At 42.2% G+C, this 22,893-nt stretch overlaps 1 protein-coding gene across 2 annotated transcripts in view; it reads right to left on the reverse strand.

The window, feature by feature from the left end:
- NME7 (NME/NM23 family member 7) overlaps window positions 1-22,893 on the reverse strand; it is a 657,734-nt gene that overhangs the window by 53,953 nt on the left and 580,888 nt on the right. For both annotated transcript variants that reach the window (XM_069204166.1, XM_069204165.1), the window contains exon 11: window positions 3,655-3,762. In XM_069204166.1, coding sequence (XP_069060267.1) covers window positions 3,655-3,762 — 108 coding nt within the window. The remainder of the gene's footprint in view (window positions 1-3,654; window positions 3,763-22,893) is intronic.

Below are 22,893 nucleotides of genomic sequence, written 5' to 3' on the forward strand. Positions count from 1 at the left end.
GTGCTGCGAAATAAAGAGAAAAAGTAGTCCAGAAACCAGATGGAAAACATAGAGCCTCGTATGTTTTTCAGTAGGTGGTTGGAGCGCTCAAGGAAGGCTAAACACCGGAAAAGGCATGACGTATGCATGCTTTTCACTAATGAAAGCAAGCGGATTTTGAAAGGCAAGCCCACGAACCAATGAAAGTGACTGACATGACATGGGCGTGGTTAGAAGCCCAAAGAAAGATTGCAACAGGGGATGCAGCGCTTTGGGCTCGCCCCTAAAAAGAGTCCGTCGCTAATGCGTATATCACTTTTTCTGAGAGCTTGATTAAGATCAAAGTTGTGCAATGCATACTCACTTGAAGAGGAGCAGGGGCGAAGGAAGAAGACTGGAAAAACCTAATTAAATAGTGTCCTGAAACAGCATTTGTCACAATGTTTGATGGATACGTCCTAAGCAACATCATGACCCGTGGAAAACAGTGCATGGTTCGGAAGTGCACAAGACTACCAGCTCACTAATACATCTTGTAGATGTTATTTTAGCCTGGAAAGCAGCTTACTTTCACAGGAAGCCATTGATTTGCAACATTTGTTCATGATTCAAGATAAGCCAATGCAGAGATCCAGTCTCATAGTAGGCTTCCTGATGGAAAAAGGTTGCAAGAAGCCACTCAGATGATGCTCAATAACCTCACTGACAATGAGAAAAGACTCGCCCAGCTCATTTCAGCAGATCCCAGTGGCATTTAAATAGGTCTTGATCCAACACAGTTTCTTGCAAAATACAGGACTTAATTCACACAGCCGGTGAGAAGGATGTCGATGCCCATGATAAGACATACATTCATTCAGTGTATGCCAAGATATCAGACAACTGTTTCTTGATCTCCCTATAGGGGAGATCGACAGACAACTATCTGATATCTTGGCATACACTCAACTTTCAAGTAATCCACTTAAAGATGTTACTAAGAAGACTGAACAAAGATTAACACAATGGCGTGATGCATGTCTTTTCACAGACACTGAATTCAGCTATATGTACAATCCCACATCACGTGCACCATACATACACATACTTACTGGGCCAGGCCAATTATCTCTAGTACTGGCTCTCCCACAGAACATATCTCTGAATATATTGACATCTTTTTGTAAACGTTTGCCCGTAACTTGCCCTTTTATATAAAAAACATCAAGGACCTAATAAATAAATCTGAGGACAGGATGGTCAGATAATTTTGTGTTTGTCATCCATGAGGTGAACTCACTATATATATGTATTCCATTGGAAAAGGGTCTCCTAGCTTTTGCTTCAGCACTCTCGGGCAGGAATGCTACTTTATTTGAACACAAAGAAATGATTCTTGATCTTCATAGTTTGGTACTAGCAAACAACGTCTTTTTGGACAATGGCGTCTGGTTCAAGCAGTCCCAAGGAGTGGCTATGGGACCAAATGTTCACCATTGTATGCTAATATCTACATGGGTATCCTTGAAAAAGACCATTTGTAGACACTTTGGAAAAAAAAACATTTGTAGACACTATACTTGAGATTACTGAACATATTCTCTACTGGGGCCAGTATTGGGACAACATATTTGTCATATGGACTGGTAGCTTAATCGCAACACTTACAACCTTAACTTTACACATCAAGCCAGTCACAACCAAATAGAGTTTTTGGGTGTAATTGTATACACTGAGGGTACTAAGATTGCTTCCAGACTGTATAGGAAACCAACTGCTTGCAATGTGATTTTACATGCACAGAGTTCACATACTAGATCACAGATCAAAGGGCTTCCCCTGGGTAACATGACACATCTCAGACACAACTGCAGTGACGACCATATTTTATCACAAGAGCTTAGATTATTAGAGGACCGTTTTCAACAGAGAGGTTAGACTAAGGACATTTTATCGAAAGCCAGGAACAGAATAATGAAAATGAAACGCAGTTCCTTTCTCACACACAACAAATGAAAGAAAGACCCGGACAAACAATTGACATTAATTACCAAATGTAGTTCACAAAGCCACAAAATCTACAAGATTTTGCGAAAACACTGGTACTTACTTAAATTGGATGGCGCGTTGGCCAAACATTTGTCGGATAATCCTCACATTACATATAGTAGAGAGGTGACCTGGAGGAGATTTGACCAGTTTTCTTGGTGCTGGGCCCACTGAGATTTCAGACCCCCCGCAAAATCTGTATATGTCAGTTGGTAAAGTGGAAAAGCAGGATGCCTGAGGCCAACAGGCCAAGGAGCCTCATAGCTGCTCTCACTGAGATCCAGGACCAACATTGAAGCATCCAGATCTTACTCTGATCCTGGATTGTTGCGATAGAGGAAAGGCACTGAACTGCACTGTGTCCAAGAAAGCTCCTATAAAATGAAGCCTCTGTGAAGGAGTCAAATGTAACTCGATCAAGAATCTCAGTGATGACCAACGCAGGTCTATGAGCCACAGTGGAAGCCGGTTAAGAGTTGGTGCGAAAGCCAATGTGGGTTTGAGGGGGTCGGATAGAACAGAGGTAGACCCACTGGCGGTAGCACAACTGTAGGCCCCTGTGGATTCTTGTGATCCAAAGGCACACCAGAGGGAGCCAGAACAGTGCCAGAAACGTGCAGCCTGACCTCCCTAAAGGTCTCAACCTGCTGCAGCATCACTGATGGCCTGGGGAATTCAGGGCACATTAGGACCATTTGGGGAATCAGCTCCTCAGTCAGGGATCAGAAGCAACATCGATTGTCACTTTAAGAATCTCAAGACTGTTCCTCTTTATACAGAGAGTGGCGGGATGTAGTGAAGTCCAGGTTTAACGACGTAAGCTTCTTCTTCAACTTGGACTTCGACATACCAGAGACTTACCAACTTAAGAGTGGGAAAGGGTCCGTGCTCTTGACTTCGAGCAGGACCTATGCGGGATCCTTGACTTCGATGTGCGGCTACATACAGCTTCGCCCCACTGTCCTGGATCTCCTTCAGATGAAAGGGGTACATTCGTCACATAAGTTGGAGTCATGCATAGAGCCAAAACACCAAAGGTACACCTTGAGCGCTATGCTACTGACAGTCACGACCTGGTTTGAACCCTGTGTGAGGACATTGTTGCCTTTGTGCACTGGAAGTCAATTGAAAAAAAAACTGACTAGAGCTCAAGATCCACTTTTTGATGGTGTGGAACGAAAGCAACTTATGTCAACAGGCTGAGGTGGCGCTTATATGTGGTTCTGCTCCATCATTTCCTGCATAGTGTGAGTTCTGCTGGGAAAACTTACAGATCCAGTCTAGCACCTAGGGAATATTCTAAAGGTGAGGACTCTGCTGTTGGAAGTATTCATCAGAATTTACAAATTTATAAAGTATGAATCCAATGTAAAATTATAAGGGAGCGTTCAGCAAATAAAGCAATGAAAATCTATGGCAGATCCAGAAAGCTCTTCAATGGCTGTATACATATGGGAGAAAAATCTCTTTAAACTTTAAAATAATGACATCTGCACAGAAAGTATGAATGAGCAGTTGCAAAATTCGAAATAATTCATTATGGCTAGGCTCAGATTCACACCTTATCAACATTTTCAAGACCAATTCAGAAAAATATCTGTCTAATTATAGTACTGCAATGAATTCTAACAGAAATATTTTCTTTACCTCCAAAAGCCCATCTTCAGGTAGATCTGTACAGTGAACAGCATTTCTAACTTTGCTTTTTCCGTAGCGAGCGCGCAGGGTTTTAGGCCGCAGGTGGCGAGCTATTTCCTATAAAATAAATGCATACCAGTATATAGCAAATAAGACTTTTCATTTGTAGGTTTGTTTTCTTACACTTATAGTGAATATCCTCCTTTCGTGGGATTTACATATATACTATGCAATTCACATATTTATCTAGAAAATAGTGTACCATACCACAACTGTTTGGACTACATTTTACTTAAAATGTCTAATATACACAAAAAACTCCATGAGTAAGTATAACAGAAATATGCACAAGAAATGTCTATCATATTTTATTTTGATCACAAGAGAGAAAATATGTTTCTTTGCGGAGAAATCAATTTCCAAATAACCATCTCGACCCAGAAAAAACCTCGAGGAGGCGGCTCCCCCCGGCCCCTCTCCCCACTTTGCTTTCCCTCTCTGAAAAGCATACTCACTGCATCCCTTCCATTTAACTTATAACATTTAGACACCCCTTCACGGCATATACGCTGGGTTTATTTTGAATATTTTAAAGAAAAAATCGTGTTCTTTCAGTTTGGTGGAAGGGAGAAAGCGATGTCTCTAACTGCCCATGCAATAAACTGCACCAGGACTCATTAACAAATGGTGTCTCTTCTTTGTAACCCCTCCGTGAATGCCGGTTAGAACTGGGTAGAAACAAAGGGGACATCTACTTTGTGACAATCAACTAAGTTAGCATCCCTGTGTAGCAACCATGACATCGAAAACATGCACCAGGAGAAGCAAACGTAAACAAACTGACTGGATTAATAGTGACCACGTTAAATGTTTTGATGCTACGTTGGGTGAGAACATGGGAGTGCAGTCCGATATGTTCAGTTATATGGGATATGTCTCATGCCGTCAGAAAGCGCAGATGGTGAGTGTATGTTGTTATTTAAAGGATTCTGTGAGCGTTGGTGGGTGTGTTGTTGGATAGGGTTATACATTTGACAGATATCACATTACCACACAAAAGCTGATAGGAGGAATGCTTGCTATCTGTCTAGCCACTGGCAATCAATTGGGCTAGCATCTCAACCCATCATTCTTTTGCTCACTATGCCACCTCAGTTTGAACTCCGCCATATGCAAATCAGGATTGACCCTGCTACTCATAGAAACAGCCTAGTCCGAATTTCCAGGCAAGGTCCTCACTGAACCAGAACACAAGCAACCTAGTACCGGTTTCGTTGCTCACTGTGCCAATGGAATCAAGCTACACTGGGCGGATGAGCCCTTATCAGGGCAAAACCGGCACTAGGTTGCTAGTTGCTAGGTAGTCAAAAACACTTATAATTTAAATAGTACATGTAGACACCAAGATTGGGCAAAAGAGACTCCCCAGGTGGGATATTGCTTTGCCTAGTTATATCTGGCCAAATGTTCCTGCACCAAGATTTCCCAGGTACTACAGCACATTCCCTGATCTTACACGGTGGGAAATCTGTTTGGTAAAAATCACATGAGGCGTGGGCTGCAAGCTCCCTGGGCTCTGGCCACGCCCGACACCCTATGACAGCATGAGGGAGCTGAGAATGCGCCTCTTGCCAGCCCACAGACTCGTCTGCCTCTAATTCTCTTCCAGCTCCTCACCCTCTACAGATCTCCTGCTCTCATTTACCACCTGCGTGGACCAGGTGCTAAATGGGACCATTAATCTCCACAAAACTGAGAAATCCGAGGAGAATCTGACAATGGAAAAAAGGTCTGTGGGAATTAACTCTTAATAGAGGATCTAGGTATACGGACACAGTCTGAAAACGTAATTTCTGACCCAACTGTCCTTAGTCCTCCTACCTCATAATCAGGCTCCTAGACAGTGAGAACATGAAACACAGTATTCATTCTGTATTAAAGAACACTGTTAACATAAAAGGTTTAAATTAAGGGTTTTTAAACAGTCATGAAGTAGTTCAAAAGAACTTATGCCAGGTATGTCAATTTTCTGTAAAAAAACAAAACATGTATTGTGGTTTGAAATATAAATATTTTCACCCTGTGAGTTAGAAAATTCCTTAAACTGTCTCCTAAGGTGGACCGATTTCTCACATTATGCCTTGGACCTGTTGCTTTGTGTTTTCGTTGCATTCTTAATGGCGTTGTACTTTTCAATAAACTTTAGGTGTCACCACCAGTCCTATAAACGTACCCTTCCTTTCCTGTTTCATGCATACCAGACATTTGTGTGTCATTTATAGGAGTATATCTGTGAAACCCTAGTTTATCAGTGTCCTGTGGCACGGATCTCGCTCACCAAGGATCCAACTTGAGCAGTACAGAGCCAAATTCAAACATGACCGGCTACATATATCAATATTCGGTAGAGGGTCTGAAAGAATAGTGCTTGGTGAAATATGATGTTGCATACACAGTGATAATGAAATCTTAAGAAAATGCATAAATCCTTTATTTTGGATAGATTTAATCCTGGTCATACGTTATACCACTTCCATCAGTGTTCTAGAAAGATTCCTCATAGCTTTCCACTAGCACACTCAGATACGCAACCCCAAAAGTACCAAACTAACAACCTAGCAAAACATATCTTCTGTCTACTGTTAGAAACACATAAGCTCATATAGGAAAAAAACTGCAATAGATTCCAAGTTCACTTGCCTTTGGCACAAATGCATCTCCCCTCTTTGCATAATCAGTGTATTTCAAGTTAAAGCCTCTAGTTTCCCACAGTGCTGTGGAGTTGTGCAAGCCAAATTCCAAGTAATAAATGATTAACATTAGTTGACAGAGAGAAGCTGTAAGCAAGTCAGGAGGTTAGTCTTTGCCAGCACCTCTGTGTCTACAGCATTTACACATAGGCAATTATTCATTCATGAACTGTAAGCTCTAGCTACACCTTTTTTGCTAGTGACACTGCTTCAGGTGGCAACCAGAATCAGGTTGCACGATGCCAGGAGCCCCTCGCATAAATCCATTAACGTTATTTCAACGATTAGAGAACCTTCAGAGGCTTTGACAAACAATACAACAATTCTACCAATCAGAATTTCAAAGACTTCCTTGCATTCAGCAGAAAGACAAATATAGCTTTGGAATTGTGAACATACACTGACCAGGTCCAATAGGTCACGCTGATCAAAGTTTAAGCTTTTAGGTCCGCATTAACTTAACAGGAAGAAGATCCCCACACATTCAAAGACCTCTAGTCAATCAGTCTCGTGAGTTCAGGGTCTACGGTAAGCCTCTTTTGACAAAATAGCAAGTATTTATTAGAACCAAGTAAAATATTCTTAAAAATAGCAGATCGGCAACAGCTACTGAATAAATAATTCTATGGAATGTAAGATTTTCTATACATAAATTATAAATAATGCCTGATTTGCATTTTAATTTAGAAACCATTAAACATGGAGATGCCATAGTTACAATAATAATAGTAATTCAACAATGAGCCAAAACCTCCACATTACCAATTGAAAGACACCTTTCAGATCACTGTTTTACATTTTTACATTTCAGCCAAATAATTCATGCAGATGCCACGATCCATGGGCATAGGATCGCACTCCAAAATCAGTACTAGTTACTCTCCGTCGTGGCTCTTGAACTAGTTGTGGTAAGCCAGGGTCAGACTGGGACAAAATATAGGCCAGGGCACCAAATGAAAAGTGCCCTCCCACTTGAAAACTGGTCAGTAAAAAGGTGTCCCACATTTGGGGAGCCCCCACTGTGGCTTCTCTAGTAAGCCTGCCATGTGTGAGGGACTGTCATCATGGGTAACTTAGGGAAGATATGTATGTATGCAGCTAAGATGTTTTTTTTTTTTTTTTCAAATTAGAACTGCACATCTGCAGAGGTACACCAGAGGGACCGATAGGGAGTCGTCCCATGGGACAGTGCAAGCTTTACAGATGTCAGAAATGTTTGAAATGTCAATCATCATTGATGCTATTTGCCAAGTCATTAATAATGTAATTTGTGAGGTCATATGCAGTGCGTGGTGGTGGTGCAAGTTATAGTTAGCTCAGTGAGCTATAACTCATGAGTTTTCATTTTAGTTTGGTTTTTAAACAATATTTATTGTGTTATTTCAACACCTAACTATAATATCACTTTAACCTTTGTTTTTTCAGTGAATTTCTAAGGTCTTCTTAAGGTAAGCTGAAACCTTATTAACATACCAAATTAGAACGCCACTTTAACCTTTGTTTTTTCTAATTTTCAGCAACTATGTTTTACACAAGTGTAGTTCTCAGGACTTTCTCTCATCAACGTCTTAGAAAAATAAAGTGCCTTTTCTTCACACACTGTTGCAAAAAATGCTTAGTCACACACTTAGTCCTAATTGTGAAAATTGGAAGTGGACGGTATTTTAGTGAAAAGCCATAAAGTAGGATATTATGTTGAGGAGACAATCTTAAGGATGAATGCACCATATGGCTATGGACCAGGTCTACTCACAAAAAAGGGGTGGCTGCACACATCTAGACAGCCGAGGCATGTGGAGATAGCGGGTACATTTCTTCACAACAGCAAACAGTAATGCAGTGTGTTTTGTGGGCTTGGTACACAGTGTGTCTCACAGTAACAATTATTTAAGCATATTCCTGGAGTGGGTTCTGGGTATGCCCCTTCCTCATGACTGGATGTTTTTCTTCTCTTTTTCAACTGCCTTTTCATGATTTCCTCTCTCTTCTTGGTTTTGACATACCCTGGAGCATTTAGATTTCACACCACTTTTTGACTGATTGAGTGTATCCTCCCCACTGCTATAAGGGAAGTACTTTCCTTTTTACTTTTTCTATGTCCTTTGAGCTTTGGCACCTGATGGGAGTGCAGGTCCTGTTCCTTCCTCTCTTTCTCACTCACCTTCTACCCCAAACTCTCCTGCCATCATCAGGGCCCCCACTACCAAATTATTCCTGGTTACACCCTATCCACTCCCTCTGCCACTGATATTGAGGACTGCTCCGACTCAGTGTCTCTCTCTCTCCTCCTCTGCCTCTCTCTACGTACTTGCCGGCTGCTGCCCACTGCTGCTACTATTGGCTTTTGTTAATGATTGAGGAACTGTGCCAGCATTGGCAAACTCGATAGAAGTGGGCGGTAATCCTGAAATGTTACTTTCTGTTCATCCAAGATGGCTGCCAGATTTTGTCTAAACGAAATATGTTGGCCATCTTAGATGTACACTAAGTTCAATCAAAAATGGACACCCATTACTATTGGGATTGACTTTGCTTGGGTCTCAACTGTACAAGCCCTGGAAAAAAAACAATGCTGGCAGCAAACAAGCACAAAAATGAAACTTTTTGGCAATACCACTACTTGTTATATAGTGGTGTTGAGTGAAAGGAAATGCGCATTGCATAGGCACTTAGGGTTTTCAGTGTTAATACAGGATTGCTAAAAAATCAATTTCTCTACTTGCTTTTAAAAGCAAAAAGGACAATTTTATTTAACAGTTTTATATAACGTGAATGCATCATACATATGGGCATTAGATCGATTTACATAGAAGAAGCGTGTGAAGATTACACCACAGGGTAAGGTACGAAGTAACTGTCAGATTACTCACTGCACGTGAATGGCATGGATTAAAACAGAGACAGCTCAAAATGTACTACTGAATTAAGGTGTTATACAGGGAGTGCAGAATTATTAGGCAAGTTGTATTTTTGAGGATTAATTTTATTATTGAACAACAACCATGTTCTCAATGAACCCAAAAAACTCATTAATATCAAAGCTGAATATTTTTGGAAGTAGTTTTTAGTTTGTTTTTAGTTTTAGCTATGTTAGGGGGATATCTGTGTGTGCAGGTGACTATTACTGTGCATAATTATTAGGCAACGTAACAAAAAAATATATATACCCATTTCAATTATTTATTATTACCAGTGAAACCAATATAACATCTCAACATTCACAAATATACATTTCTGACATTCAAAAACAAAACAAAAACAAATCAGTGACCAATATAGCCACCTTTCTTTGCAAGGACACTCAAAAGCCTGCCATCCATGGATTCTGTCAGTGTTTTGATCTGTTCACCATCAACATTGCGTGCAGCAGCAACCACAGCCTCCCAGACACTGTTCAGAGAGGTGTACTGTTTTCCCTCCTTGTAAATCTCACATTTGATGATGGACCACAGGTTCTCAATGGGGTTCAGATCAGGTGAACAAGGAGGCCGTGTCATTAGATTTCCTTCTTTTATACCCTTTCTTGCCAGCCACGCTGTGGAGTACTTGGACGCGTGTGATGGAGCATTGTCCTGCATGAAAACCATGTTTTTCTTGAAGGATGCAGACTTCTTCCTGTACCACTGCTTGAAGAAGGTGTCTTCCAGGAACTGGCAGTAGGACTGGGAGTTGAGCTTGACTCCATCCTCAACCCGAAAAGGCCCCACAAGCTCATCTTTGATGATACCAGCCCAAACCAGTACTCCACCTCCACCTTGCTGGCGTCTGAGTCGGACTGGAGCTCTCTGCCCTTTACCAATCCAGCCACGGGCCCATCCATCTGGCCCATCAAGACTCACTCTCATTTCATCAGTCCATAAAACCTTAGAAAAATCAGTCTTGAGATATTTCTTGGCCCAGTCTTGACGTTTCAGCTTGTGTGTCTTGTTCAGTGGTGGTCGTCTTTCAGCCTTTCTTACCTTGGCCATGTCTCTGAGTATTGCACACCTTGTGCTTTTGGGCACTCCAGTGATGTTGCAGCTCTGAAATATGGCCAAACTGGTGGCAAGTGGCATCGTGGCAGCTGCACGCTTGACTTTTCTCAGTTCATGGGCAGTTATTTTGCGCCTTGGTTTTTCCACACGCTTCTTGCGACCCTGTTGACTATTTTGAATGAAACGCTTGATTGTTCGATGATCACACTTCAGAAGCTTTGCAATTTTAAGAGTGCTGCATCCCTCTGCAAGATATCTCACTATTTTTGACTTTTCTGAGCCTGTCAAGTCCTTCTTTTGACCCATTTTGCCAAAGGAAAGGAAGTTGCCTAATAATTATGCACACCTGATATAGGGTGTTGATGTCATTAGACCACACCCCTTCTCATTACAGAGATGCACATCACCTAATATGCTTAATTGGTAGTAGGCTTTCGAGCCTATACAGCATGGAGTAAGACAACATGCATAAAGAGGATGATGTGGTCAAAATACTCATTTGCCTAATAATTCTGCACTCCCTGTAGTATGCTTCAGGGACAATAATCCTGCTTCCATATAATACCTAGGCCATCCCGTCTCTGTTGAAATGCCAATGGGGACTGCATTGTTCCATTTAAGTTAAACATAACCTTGGCTTAGTCTGTCTGTCTCCACTTTCTTTATTCACACAAGATGAATGTGAAAATGGGAAATTGTGGCTTATGTTTGGAAACCATGACCGAATTGTGCTTCATGGTAGCAGGTGCAATAAGTAAGCATGCTGTCGATGTGGGATACTGCTTCGTTATAGAAGCTAGCTATAAAGCCAATCTGCAGACAAAAACACTATAAATTTCCTGGAAGAAGAATTCAGAAAATCCACCCTACTGCATGCTGTGTACATTCGTGGGCAGCAGTCTTTTCAAATTTGCCCTTATTCCCTATTACCAAAATGAGAGGATAGAAGCACTTGTGTATCTTATATTGCTTCATAACGATAAAACAAATTTTCAAGATCAAAACTCAGCATTTCTTCGGGATCCTAGGTCATCTACAGCTGTTCCTCTGTAATCAAGATGAGAGGTAGAATTCTGCATATTCCATATGGAAGTAAAGCACCAAAAAGTCTCAAATACATAATTATTTTTGAGGCTCAAAGCACACTACTGGCACTTGCTGTACTGTAGCACTTGGTATACAGTATTCAAGAACAGTGTACTAACCAAATATAACGATTTTAATTATTTTTTCCCTCATTTCACTGCCAGAGCAGAAGAGACTACTGTCGATACTAGTGTAGGATGAGTGCAGGTCCAAGAGTCTGGACACAGCAGGATTTTGATCTGCTTTTATTACACCTTCTTGTCCAAATTCAGGACAATATTAACTATGGTCGGGGAAGCTCAAAAGGAGGTTTTTACGCTACACCAGGCACTGTCAAATATAGGTTTATGACGCTGTAGGTGAGATCTGATACAATGGTTCTAGCAATCAGAATGAAGCAATTTGTGGAAGGTGAACATTATACTTCTTTGAATATACGATGTCCGAGACCCGGCCATTCAGCATTAAACACCTTCTAACACATGATGCAGTCACTCACAATGCAAGAGGGCCAGTGTCTGAAGTGGGTCGACGTATTGCCCCATGCTCTGGTGGGTGGAGGCAAAACACAATGGAACAGACCAACGGATGAAGATGGCTGACCATATGCGGTTCTCTGTGTATATGTTTTTGTTTTTTTTAATTTATTACCTTTTTTGTAATACAGGAGACTGTTGAGATATCTAAAGCAGTCTCTAGGCCTCACCTCAAAGTTTGCGAAAGAAGACTTCTAAAGACAACGATTTTCAGCCAGGTTTTCTGCTCGAGTCTTGTGACAATGGGCAGTGTGTCTTGGTGGACTCCATAATGCCCTTGTCCTTTATGTGGCTCCTGTACCACAACTGGCTAGCCTTGCTCTCCGCAGGGCGGAAAGGCAAACTTATAGTGCTTTCTAATCAATCAATGAATAAGCCATATGAACATGATACATGAGGCATGTATGTATGTGGCTGAGGCTGAGGCTCCTAAAGATGGGGACTGTCCTTCCTTCCTCTCAAGACTATCTTTGCGGGAGAAGCTCTGAACCTCCTAAAGGTATTTCTTAAAATACTCATCTCACTAATGATTCACACACAAACTTTACTCACCTTGTTACTGATCTCCTCTGGGTCTAAATCATCTTTTTTAACCCTACCACAATCATGCTATACACGTTGCTTTGGGACGTTCTGTGCACTTCTATGCATAAGTGACATTTTTCACAAGTAAACGTTTCAAAAACAAGGAAGCTTCTTTTAGATCCACCCTTTTTATCTGCCTGGAGGCATTGGGGTTTTAGCTTCTACTGACATTGTGCTTGCACTTATGAAAGCTTAATGAGTCATCCATACTACACCCATAGCAGATAAAGTGAAAGAACCAATGAAATGCACTTAAGGTTCAACAGGTTTTAATTAAATTACTTTTTTGATTTTCCACTGTCTTTGTGAAGCTATTGATGCACGCTGGAAACAGATTTTGATGTTGAGCAATAGATGTGAGCCACAGTTATTATACCCAGTGACACAATGCAAAATGATGGGACCCTTATGCAGAATGTGATGAGTCTCCCGTATGTCACAGATATTCAAGGGTCTTGGGCTCAATGACGCCCCTCTGAGGGGTTGGAGGCTCCCTGCGCTGCAGGGGCTATTGGGGCCTGAGTTAGACCTCTGGTTTTATTCCACACTCCATTTGGTGCTCAGGCATTAGAAGGAGCGCTCTATCCACTCCTACCCTCAAGTGAGCAGATAGGTGATATATCCACTTTGGTTAAGGTATTGTTCATGTGGTAATGATCAGCAGTTTACTATAGGAGAAGGGTAGACAGGATAAGGGGGTGTAAAAGTGTGGCTAGTACTACATTCATTCGAATGTGGCTTGCATCGGCTGTTTTGAAACCACATTTACAATGCACTCCCATGCTGTACGAAGATGTGCAGGCCTCTTCTGCTAGGGCTTATGACTCATTTTCACCTTGGAGAAGGGAGATTACTGTTTGCTCAGCAGAGAAGCTTCTGCCCTGTATCTTAGTTTCAAGAACTTTCAACTGTTACTCATGATAGTCAGAGGCAACTGCTCCAACTCCTGGTATCAGTAGTTTCATTCATGTGACTCATTGACTATGTGGGGAAAAATGTATAATAATAATGCGACTTCGAGATGTGTTAGCATCACATGCTTAATAACATTGCGAGCGGGAAATGTCTTTGCTTTGTTTCACAATTACTAACTTCTTTTCTTAACAAACATGTTCCAGACTTCGAGTAGGCTGAGAGGGCGATTTGTATTTACCGGGAGGGAAACATTTGGTGGGTGTGATGGGAGGGAGATGAAGGTGAGGGAATAGTGATGATATACAGCACCTTCAGGCGGATGGCAGAGCAAGGGGACATTAAGTAGGCTTTGGGGATGGGTTTATATGAGAAGTGGTGAATAATCAACTCCAAGGGAAAAAAAAGGCAGCCTGTACATTATGAAAGATTCTTACTAATTTCTTCAAACCTGAGGAGTCAACTAAAGGGGGGGGGGTCGACAGTCTTCCAAGAATCCAAAGCACAGGGGGTCTGAATAAAGGCATGCAGATCTCCATGCTTTCACACCTACAGACCTCGAAGAATCCCTCGCTGCAACCTTTGTGGCAGTTGGCGATCAACCAGCTTGCTCTAGCGCCAACAGAAGAGGCCGCGGCCGATCATCCCATCCACATTTAATGATTGTGGACATCAAACAGAGGTTGCCGAGGGAAGTAGCTGCTACTTCTGAAGTGCCCTTTGATCCAACTGGCACTACCCTGTGTACCCCTGGTCTTAGTGTCATCACAGGTGTGGCAGGAACAGGAAGGAAGCAGGGCCTAAAGCACCACTTCCTTTCTGTAGGTTCCACTCCTTGCCCCTTCCATTATCCCTCAGCAGGGCCAGGATGCACCTGAGGCACTAACAGTGGGAAAAGGAAGAGGTTGACCCTGTAATGCCATGAGGGGTCAAAAGATGTGTACTGTCACTTGCACTACCAGGCAATTTTGTCCCCATTGAAGGTAAAAAAGTGTGACACCTTTAAACTTGGCTATAGAAATGAACTAATTCATAAATCTATGAAGCGCACAATTACCTAAAGGTTAAATGGAAATTTATATTCTAGGATCTTAAATGTGAAGTTGGTTAATGTGCACATTGATTGTACACATTGCTGCTGTTTACCTCCTAATGACATTTTGCGTGTCATATAAAAATGCACAGTGTTTGGACGACGCTTGGGTCGATATGAATAAAGCGATCAATGGAACATTACAATGCGCTGTATATCCTAGCCACAGTATAGCGCCTCATGGCAAATTCCCAAGTCACCAAACTGTTAACCGGTGGCTTCATCAATGGAACCGATATTTCAGTTGCCTTGCCTGAACCACCAAGAATAGCGCAAAGTGCACACATATGAGTGAATGTTAAACATCTAGGTGTATCTAAACAACTGTTACCCACAGAAGGGAACTGAGCCCTTGTGTGGCGCAGCAAACCTTTTCTATTCCTGTAAACTGTAAAGCCCGGCGCTCCACGCTATAATGTCAAGTCAGTGTGCCGGAGCGCGTGCTGAGTAATAGACACTGCTCAAAATTCTGCTCATGTTCCTTTGCAGCAAGGAAAAAAAATACTCAAGTGCAGCATAACCTCCAAGATACAGAAGTGATAACAATGTAGTGTGTAACCAGGGGCCAAGAGATATACAGTTATTAAGATGACTCACTCTACAGAAGCAGTGATTTAATTCCAATTTAGACACATTGTGGCTGGTGCGCGCTCCCTCCCTTGGCCACCTCTATAACGGGAAGGTCGGAGGATCCATGATGGGGGCGGGGGGTACGTAGAGAGGCAGAGGTGGCGCTCAGGGCAGAGGTCATTCTTATCACGTGAGGCTCGAGTGGCGCCTGGAGGAAATGTCTGAAGGGACTCTGGGAGCACGCACGAAAACGATGCCGCAGAAATCCGACTCGGCGTATTAAGAAATGCCACTTCATTAAAGAAAAGTAATGTAATTATTAATCACTACAGTGTATTGTTTAAGTAATACACCAAAACGCCCTTTCCTGTTAATTATGTACTTTCACGGCTTTCACATCAGCAGATTCTGACCCATTCAGGAGTTAAAGACACAAACACGTGAACGAAACGTGGACGCTTCGAATTGATTCATAAGTACACGTACACCTTACCTTCAACAAAATATGCGCACTTATACTATATTAGAAACACAAGTACGAGGTCATCAACGACATTCAATGCAGGTCATACATTGTCCTGTTACGTGTTCGGATTATTCCAGCCAGCGCCTCTGCATGCGGGTCATAGCACTATAGCGTTTAATCTGTTTGTAACTAGGAAGCACATCTTTCGCAAAACGTGACAATGTCAAATAGTCCCGAATACAACATCCCAAAATAGTGAAACTTCTACCCCAAATTCTCAACAAGTAGTAGCAAAGCCAATAGGTCTGGCCGTTGCAAGCTGGTGCAATAATTATGATTTTATTATTTTCTATTACAAGCGTTTGCCACAAAGTAACAAGATCAAAATGAAGAAAACATGCTGCCGCCCAAATGTGTCAGCCATATGCCTGCAATATATATATATATATATATATATATATATATATATATATATATATATATATATATATATATATATTTTTTTTTTTAACAAAACCATCACAAATAATTTTAACAGTACACTACAGGTGCTTCCTAGGAGGCAAGTATATCTTTTTAGTATTAACATACATCACTGGTAAAAAATGGTTTTTATTGGCGCAAGAAAATAAATCATTGTTTTTGAATTATTGTAACTTGAATACATAGCTAAAACACCCACGAATGATTTTCAAATTTAAGGAGGTTAAAGAATGGAAAGAAAAAAAATTGCAAATTAAAGTATTGGACCACTAATCCTGGTAATTAAGTGCACTTGTTTTTAGGAAGATGAGGACATGTAATGGAGCAAAATACTGTTACAGTGCAAGAGAGAGCTAATTGCTTAAGAAGGCAGATTCATTGCAAAATGCAGTATGCTTTTGTGGCTGGAAGAAAAATGTGAATGGCAAAGGAACAGACCAAAGGATGAAGAAGGCCGGCCCTAAGATGCTATATCAATAAATATTTCTATTTATAGGATTTATAAAGCATATGGCTACCCACCCTCAACTAAATCAAGACGTAAAAAGGACCGTCGTTAGGATTTAGTGAACAGCTAATTTTAACACATTTCCTGTTTTATTGGGCTAAAAATAATACTTTTTGTTCAGGCAAGACAAAGCTGTATTTGCTACACTATAGGTCTATAGGTTTTGAAACAGATGTGTAGTAAATGAAGCTTTCAAACATTTATCACAGAATTCAAAAAACCCTCACAAAAAAAGGTATTTTGTGCTTTGAATACTTGTGGACTTGCAGCAGAATGCTTACTAAGTAATAAGCAGGTATATGTAACATTGTGGTTCTTAAGAATCAGCTGGCCCTAAGTAATTATTGTTTGAGCTCTGATGTGGTTCATTAAAGATGCTCTCTGACTGCACTACCTACCACTGGCACCGCTAAACTAGTGACAAGTTTACCGCAAATATACCGGGCAAGCAAGAAGCATCATCTCCACTGAACTAACTGAATTTCAGATAGGCATTATTGTGTGGATACTTTTGAACTTGTGTGGCATTCAGCTTGACAGATATTGGGTTTCTGGTTGGCTAGGGTATGCACCTCAGCCAGGCAGAACCCACCACTCTAGTCAGGGTGCGCCCGTTACACACCAAAGATAACCTATGCTCAACCCCCGGTATCTTGGCACAGAGCAGTCAGATTTATCCCCAGAGGTCATGTGTAAAGTGTTTGCAAAAACACATACATACCAGTGACACAATAAATATACCACAAAAGAGACTCCACACCAAGATGTTATATAAAAATATAAAATATATTGTGCCCAGATCATAGACTAATTCACATAGATCAGTGGTTCCCAACCTTTTGACTTCTGTAGACCCCCACTTTTTCAGTACTGGAACCAAGGGACCCCCACTGAATCATTATTGGAATCCGGACCCCCCCCCCCCCCCCCCCCCCCCCCAACCAAATGAGTCATTACTGAAAGCTGGGGACCTAATCTGTTAATATTGTTTAATTTTCCAAGCAGTCACGGACCCCCTTTGGAGGCTTCGTGGGCCCCCCAGGGATCCCCAGACCACAGGTTGGGAACCAGTGACATAGATCATACACACTGTGCAGGTTGTGCAATTAAGGAATAATACTCTTCAGCCCGATAATGCCAGAGCCAAGAAAATGGTACACCCAGTGTAATAATTTGTAGGTCTAGTGGAAAGTTCGTATGGCCCAGACAAATGTAATTCACAAGTACTGTGCAGACATATACATGTGTCATTAGGCTCAAAGCATACAACTCACAAGTAATGTGCAAACATAATATATCCTTGGGCAAAAAAGATATAAAATAAATCATGGATACTGTGCAGGCATCCAAGACAGTAAATATCTATGATCAGCAGGGCATTAATAGGACTGTCCCCCTAAGATCAGGGAATACTCTAGTCATGAGAGGCAGCTGATCATGAACAAGTAGTTACCTACATTATCACGCCTAAAAGCAGTGGCAGAACACAGGAATTGTCTGTTGTACCAGCAAAGCAGCAGCCATGGGACTCCCAGGATCTGTAATACCTGCATGCTCACAAAGTGAAATATGGCTTCCTTTATGGGCCCTGCTGGGACTAAGGTGATTGTGATTATAGCCAGGCCACAGGAGCCCCTGCACTCCGCTTTATGCAAACATAAGGCTCTGAACCTGAAGTGCCCTTGGTGATGGAAATGTCAGCCACAGTACAAGCATGCCCTGAACCCTCCAGAGCCAAACACATTACTATTAGGAAGTGGGTTCTCAGCGATAGTCCAGCTCGGGGCCTCCTTGTGCTCCAGAGCAATCTTTGGGACAGCTTCCAGTGGTCCCTCATGTGACAATGGTGGACCTGGCTGGCCGTCGGAAAGGGGGCTTGTTGTTGGTCACTTCCAGCCACGTCGTCGTCCAGGGAATCCCGGCCTCTGGCTCCTACCTACCCAGCCTGTCCTTGTTGCTTGGCGACTGAGAAAGCACACACGGGCCAGGGTCAGTAATGTGAGCGCAGGCCTGGCAACCCCGCGAAGAGAAGACAGGCCTCCATAAACAAAGCACCCCCTGTGCTGATTGGTGAAAGCACAGGGCAGACCACCAAGCCCTGGGGGGCACTAAGAAGGAGCACATGTAGTGAACAGCAGGCCACCACATTTAAGGGCGGGATGGCGATTCCTCCTCACGTCACCACAGTACCTTGGGAGTCCAGAGTCAGGGAACAGGCTGGCAGCAGGGCAACACGCAGAAGGGCAATCCAGAGGAGTCAATTGGCCACCTAGCAGACATCACACAACAGGGTGACAAAAGAAGAGCAGTCCAGATGAGTCCTTTGTGCAGTCCCACTGGCAGAGGTTCTGTCCCGGTTCCAAAACTGCTCTAAAATCAGGGGGCAAAAGTCCTTCTACTTATACTCAAAACGCCTCTGTTCAGGGGGTAACATCAAAGGAGTCCTTTCAAGTCAAGCACAACACCTTTTCAACCCAGCCCTGTATCCAGACATCAGTAGGGTGTAATCGGTCCATTGTGTGAGGGCAGGACACAGCCTACTCAGATGTAAGGTGTGAATGACCCTCCCTCTCCCAAAAAAAGGGTAAAAAAATAGGAGAAGAAAGGCAAAACGTTTGGAGATAACCCTGTAGAAAGGGCCATTTCCAACACAGCTGCGTCTGTATCACAACAAGGCTTAATTTACAAAAGGAATATGTGCATAATACTCTTAATTTGAAAAAATTTGTTGGGATTTATTACATGCTGTGCATGGTGGGATCTTTGAAAGATGTACAGCTCTATAAGGCTGAATCATTTGTGATCTTGCATGCAAAGATTCAGACTTAGAAAAGTGAGGGCAAAGAGTAGTGGTATATGTTAGGTCTGGCCCTTTTAACAGGGTCATCCCAGATTTTGATTTAAGATTGGCACAGTACCATCTCTTAAATACATATTCAAACAGTGATGATACTTTACAGTTATGCTGCTTTCCAACATCAAGCCTGCACACATTTCTGTGACTTCTTCTGCTTACATGACAGCCATCCATCCACAGAACTTTACCATCATAATACTATTAACACCAGTTAGATGGTGCCTGTTAGACCTGACATCCTTGGTGTGGTATTCTCCCAAATGCTTTGCCTTCACTCCATTCCTTTGTGGAACGAATTTTTGTTGGATTATAGGAAACGTTCCCCCTGCTAATCAGTGGTAAAGAGCTTGTGCTCTCACCCTTAATCATGGTAAAACTGGCCTACACCTAATTGGTACATTTAATTTACTTATTAATCCATAGAAAAAGGTACTATAGGTAGCAAGGGCCTGTAAATTAAATGCTGCTAGTGGACTGTAACACCAATTGTGCCACCTACTAAAGTAGCACTGTAAAACATGTCTAAAGCATGCCACAGCACCCCATAGTGCTGTTTTAGCCTGCCATTTTAACCTGGCAAAATAAACATTTTTCCAGATCTATGCCATAATTTCTAATAATAATAATTCACTTCTAAGGTAGGCACTAAGCCTCATAAGGCAGGGTGTATGGTATTTAAAAAGTAGGACATGGCCAGACAGTGAAAACCCTGCAATGTCATTTTTCACCTCTGTAAGGCTATCTCTTCCATAGTCTAATACAGGGTAACCTTATTACACTTAGTAAGTGATAGCTTCAGTTTGGGACCAGACAGAGAAATGTTGTTTTCTGCTCAAATTAATTGTAATTTAAAATCCTCTTTACTGGTAAATTTGATTTAAAGTTCCTGTTCTGAAAATGCCACCTCTACAAAACTGGCATTTTTCTGCATATACCAAATGTGACTTTCTCCTGTGATGTGTTGTGTATTCCTTCCAAACATTGCAAAAAAGGAGCTTTGGGAGTGGGGCAAGTTGTTTCTCTCTAGAGCAGAATGTTCTGGGGTTATCCTCAACCTTCCTCAGCTTGAAAGGATATCCCCAGGACTTTAACCACCACACTCCTGACTTCTTGTCTGCCATTGACAAATGCAGGTCACATCTAGGCCTGTCTGCCCTTTGTTACCCTAGACAGTTTAGAGCCAAACCCAGGAAAAGGGGAAGGTAAGACAACATGGTCACCCACACGCTGGCACTGGGGATAAAGGTGGCACCTTCAGAACCTCTCATCAGAACACTTCTGGAGCTGTAGAAGATTCAGGAGAAGAACTGCTCTGGTGTCCTAAACCCAGGATCCCCAGAAGTGACTTCAAGGGTCAGTTGGCTGCTCCTGATTGAGCTATAGGGTCACAATAAGCTTCCAGAGGCCTCTTCTACTTCCTAGCTGACAAGACTCAACTGGACCTGACATGGTCTCCTCTGTTGGCCTCTGTGGGAGTGACTCCTGACCTACTAAGTGCTGGCCCCAAGTTCCTGGACCCTTGGCCAGAGTCAGAGTGTACTCCTAGCTGTGCAATGAAGGGTTCACCGGATCGTGCACAACACTGGTCAGTAAATCTTTCAGTAAAAAGTATGGCAGCTGCCTCTGACCATGGCTCCGAAAAAGTAATTAATTCCAGACAACCTAGTGATCATGGCAATCACCTTGAAATGCAGTGACTATAAACAGACAATGGCAGTATTCTTCCGACGATAATGAATTCAAAAACTTGCTTGTGGACACTTCAACCCAAAAAGAGTTGGGGAGCCAGCCATTCACGTGTGGTGAATTAGTGTTGTTTCACGTTTCTGGCATCCTTTGATAAAACTGCTTGGGAGTTCCATCTCTACAGAACACAAAAGGAAGTTGTAAACTAAGGAAGGCCACACTTTAGCATTAACTGATATTAAGCAATGTATGCATAAATAGAAAAGGGAAATATTAACATATAATTTAATATGCTCCTTCTTTCTAGGTCTAGGATCCTCTATCCCCCAATCAATCAAATTAATTCAGAAATAAGCACAAATTCTTTAAATTGACCTCACACTTATTCATGGTGGATAGCCTGAATATATGAATTCACTTTAATATTCGGGAGTCAACAGGCCCAGCCTTCCTTCCAACTTTGTATTTTACCAAACGCACATTTCATTTTCACACAATTTAACTGCAATTATATAGACTACAACATAATAAAGTATTCTTTGCTATTTCGTTTAACCAGATAAGGATTCCCTATACGCACTAGAAATGCAACGCAGTTACTCCTTTCTGCAAAGGAAGGACATGCACAGAAAGGCACTAAGTGGCAACAGTTGTCTGATTCGACAGAGGGAGGAGGTAGAGGGTGAAATAGAGAAAGCGATAGGAGCAGGGGCGTCATACCAAGGCAACGATCAATCAATCAATAAATCAATCAGGGATTTGTAAAGCGCACTACTCACCCGGAAGGTCTCAAGGCGGAACGATGACTGGGGAGGTTGAGAAGAGGGAGCAGAGAGCATGATATACACTCCCATCGAGTGGTAAAGCCCAATTTGAAGAGAAACATACAGGAAGAAAAATCGTTCACAAACATCAGCAGTCTAAGAATACACTCAGACAACCAAGAAACAATTAAAACCTTAAGAAAGTAAATGTGAAAGGATTGGCTACAATGTCTCACACAGGCAACTAAAGCTGTCTATAGCCAGACCAGAAAAAAGAGAGTGAAATAAAGGTATCTCTGCAAGATTTTTTTACTTTAAAAACGTTTTAAAAAAACAAGCTCATCTTCTTCCTAGCTAACAAGGTATAAATGTGTCTTCTTCAAAAATGAAAGCTCGGGGTGTGGCCAAGAGTCAGAGATGACCAACACTCTACTGCAGAGGTCTCCCGCCTAAGCCAGAAATCCACAGTCCATCACCTGGGTACAGGAGCCTTCTGTGGGTGTAGAGGCAATGCAGACTCTTAGGAGAGAACCCTAACTGAAGGGGCATCCATGCCCTGCTGCGCTTCGGCTTGTGGACTGTGCCATCAAGAGCACTAGTGCCTGGAAACCAAGAAGAGCGCCCAGAGCAGACATCAAGAACGGCACTGGGGGGCCAAACTGATCTGCACCTCCAGATTTGCTGTGTGTACCAGTAACGTGCTGCACACTAGCGGAAATAGATTGTCAGGTTGGTTGAAGTCTACAGAGTACAGCAAATTATGGGATGTGTGGTTGGTGGAAGGAGAGGAGACGGTTCAGATAAATGGCGCCTAATTTCTGTATTGCCTTGAATGTGTGTGTGATGAGTTTGGAATGTTTGAGTTTGTGTATCGGGAGCCAGTGGCGCTCCCCAAAGTTTGGTGTGGTGTGATGTGAGTTCTATGTGTGGAAGATTGGGGATAAGTCTGGCTGCCGAGTTCTGGATGGTTTGTAGTCT

This window comes from Pleurodeles waltl, chromosome 8 (assembly GCF_031143425.1).
Source record: "Pleurodeles waltl isolate 20211129_DDA chromosome 8, aPleWal1.hap1.20221129, whole genome shotgun sequence".
In the NCBI taxonomy this organism is placed as follows: Eukaryota; Metazoa; Chordata; class Amphibia; order Caudata; family Salamandridae; genus Pleurodeles; species Pleurodeles waltl.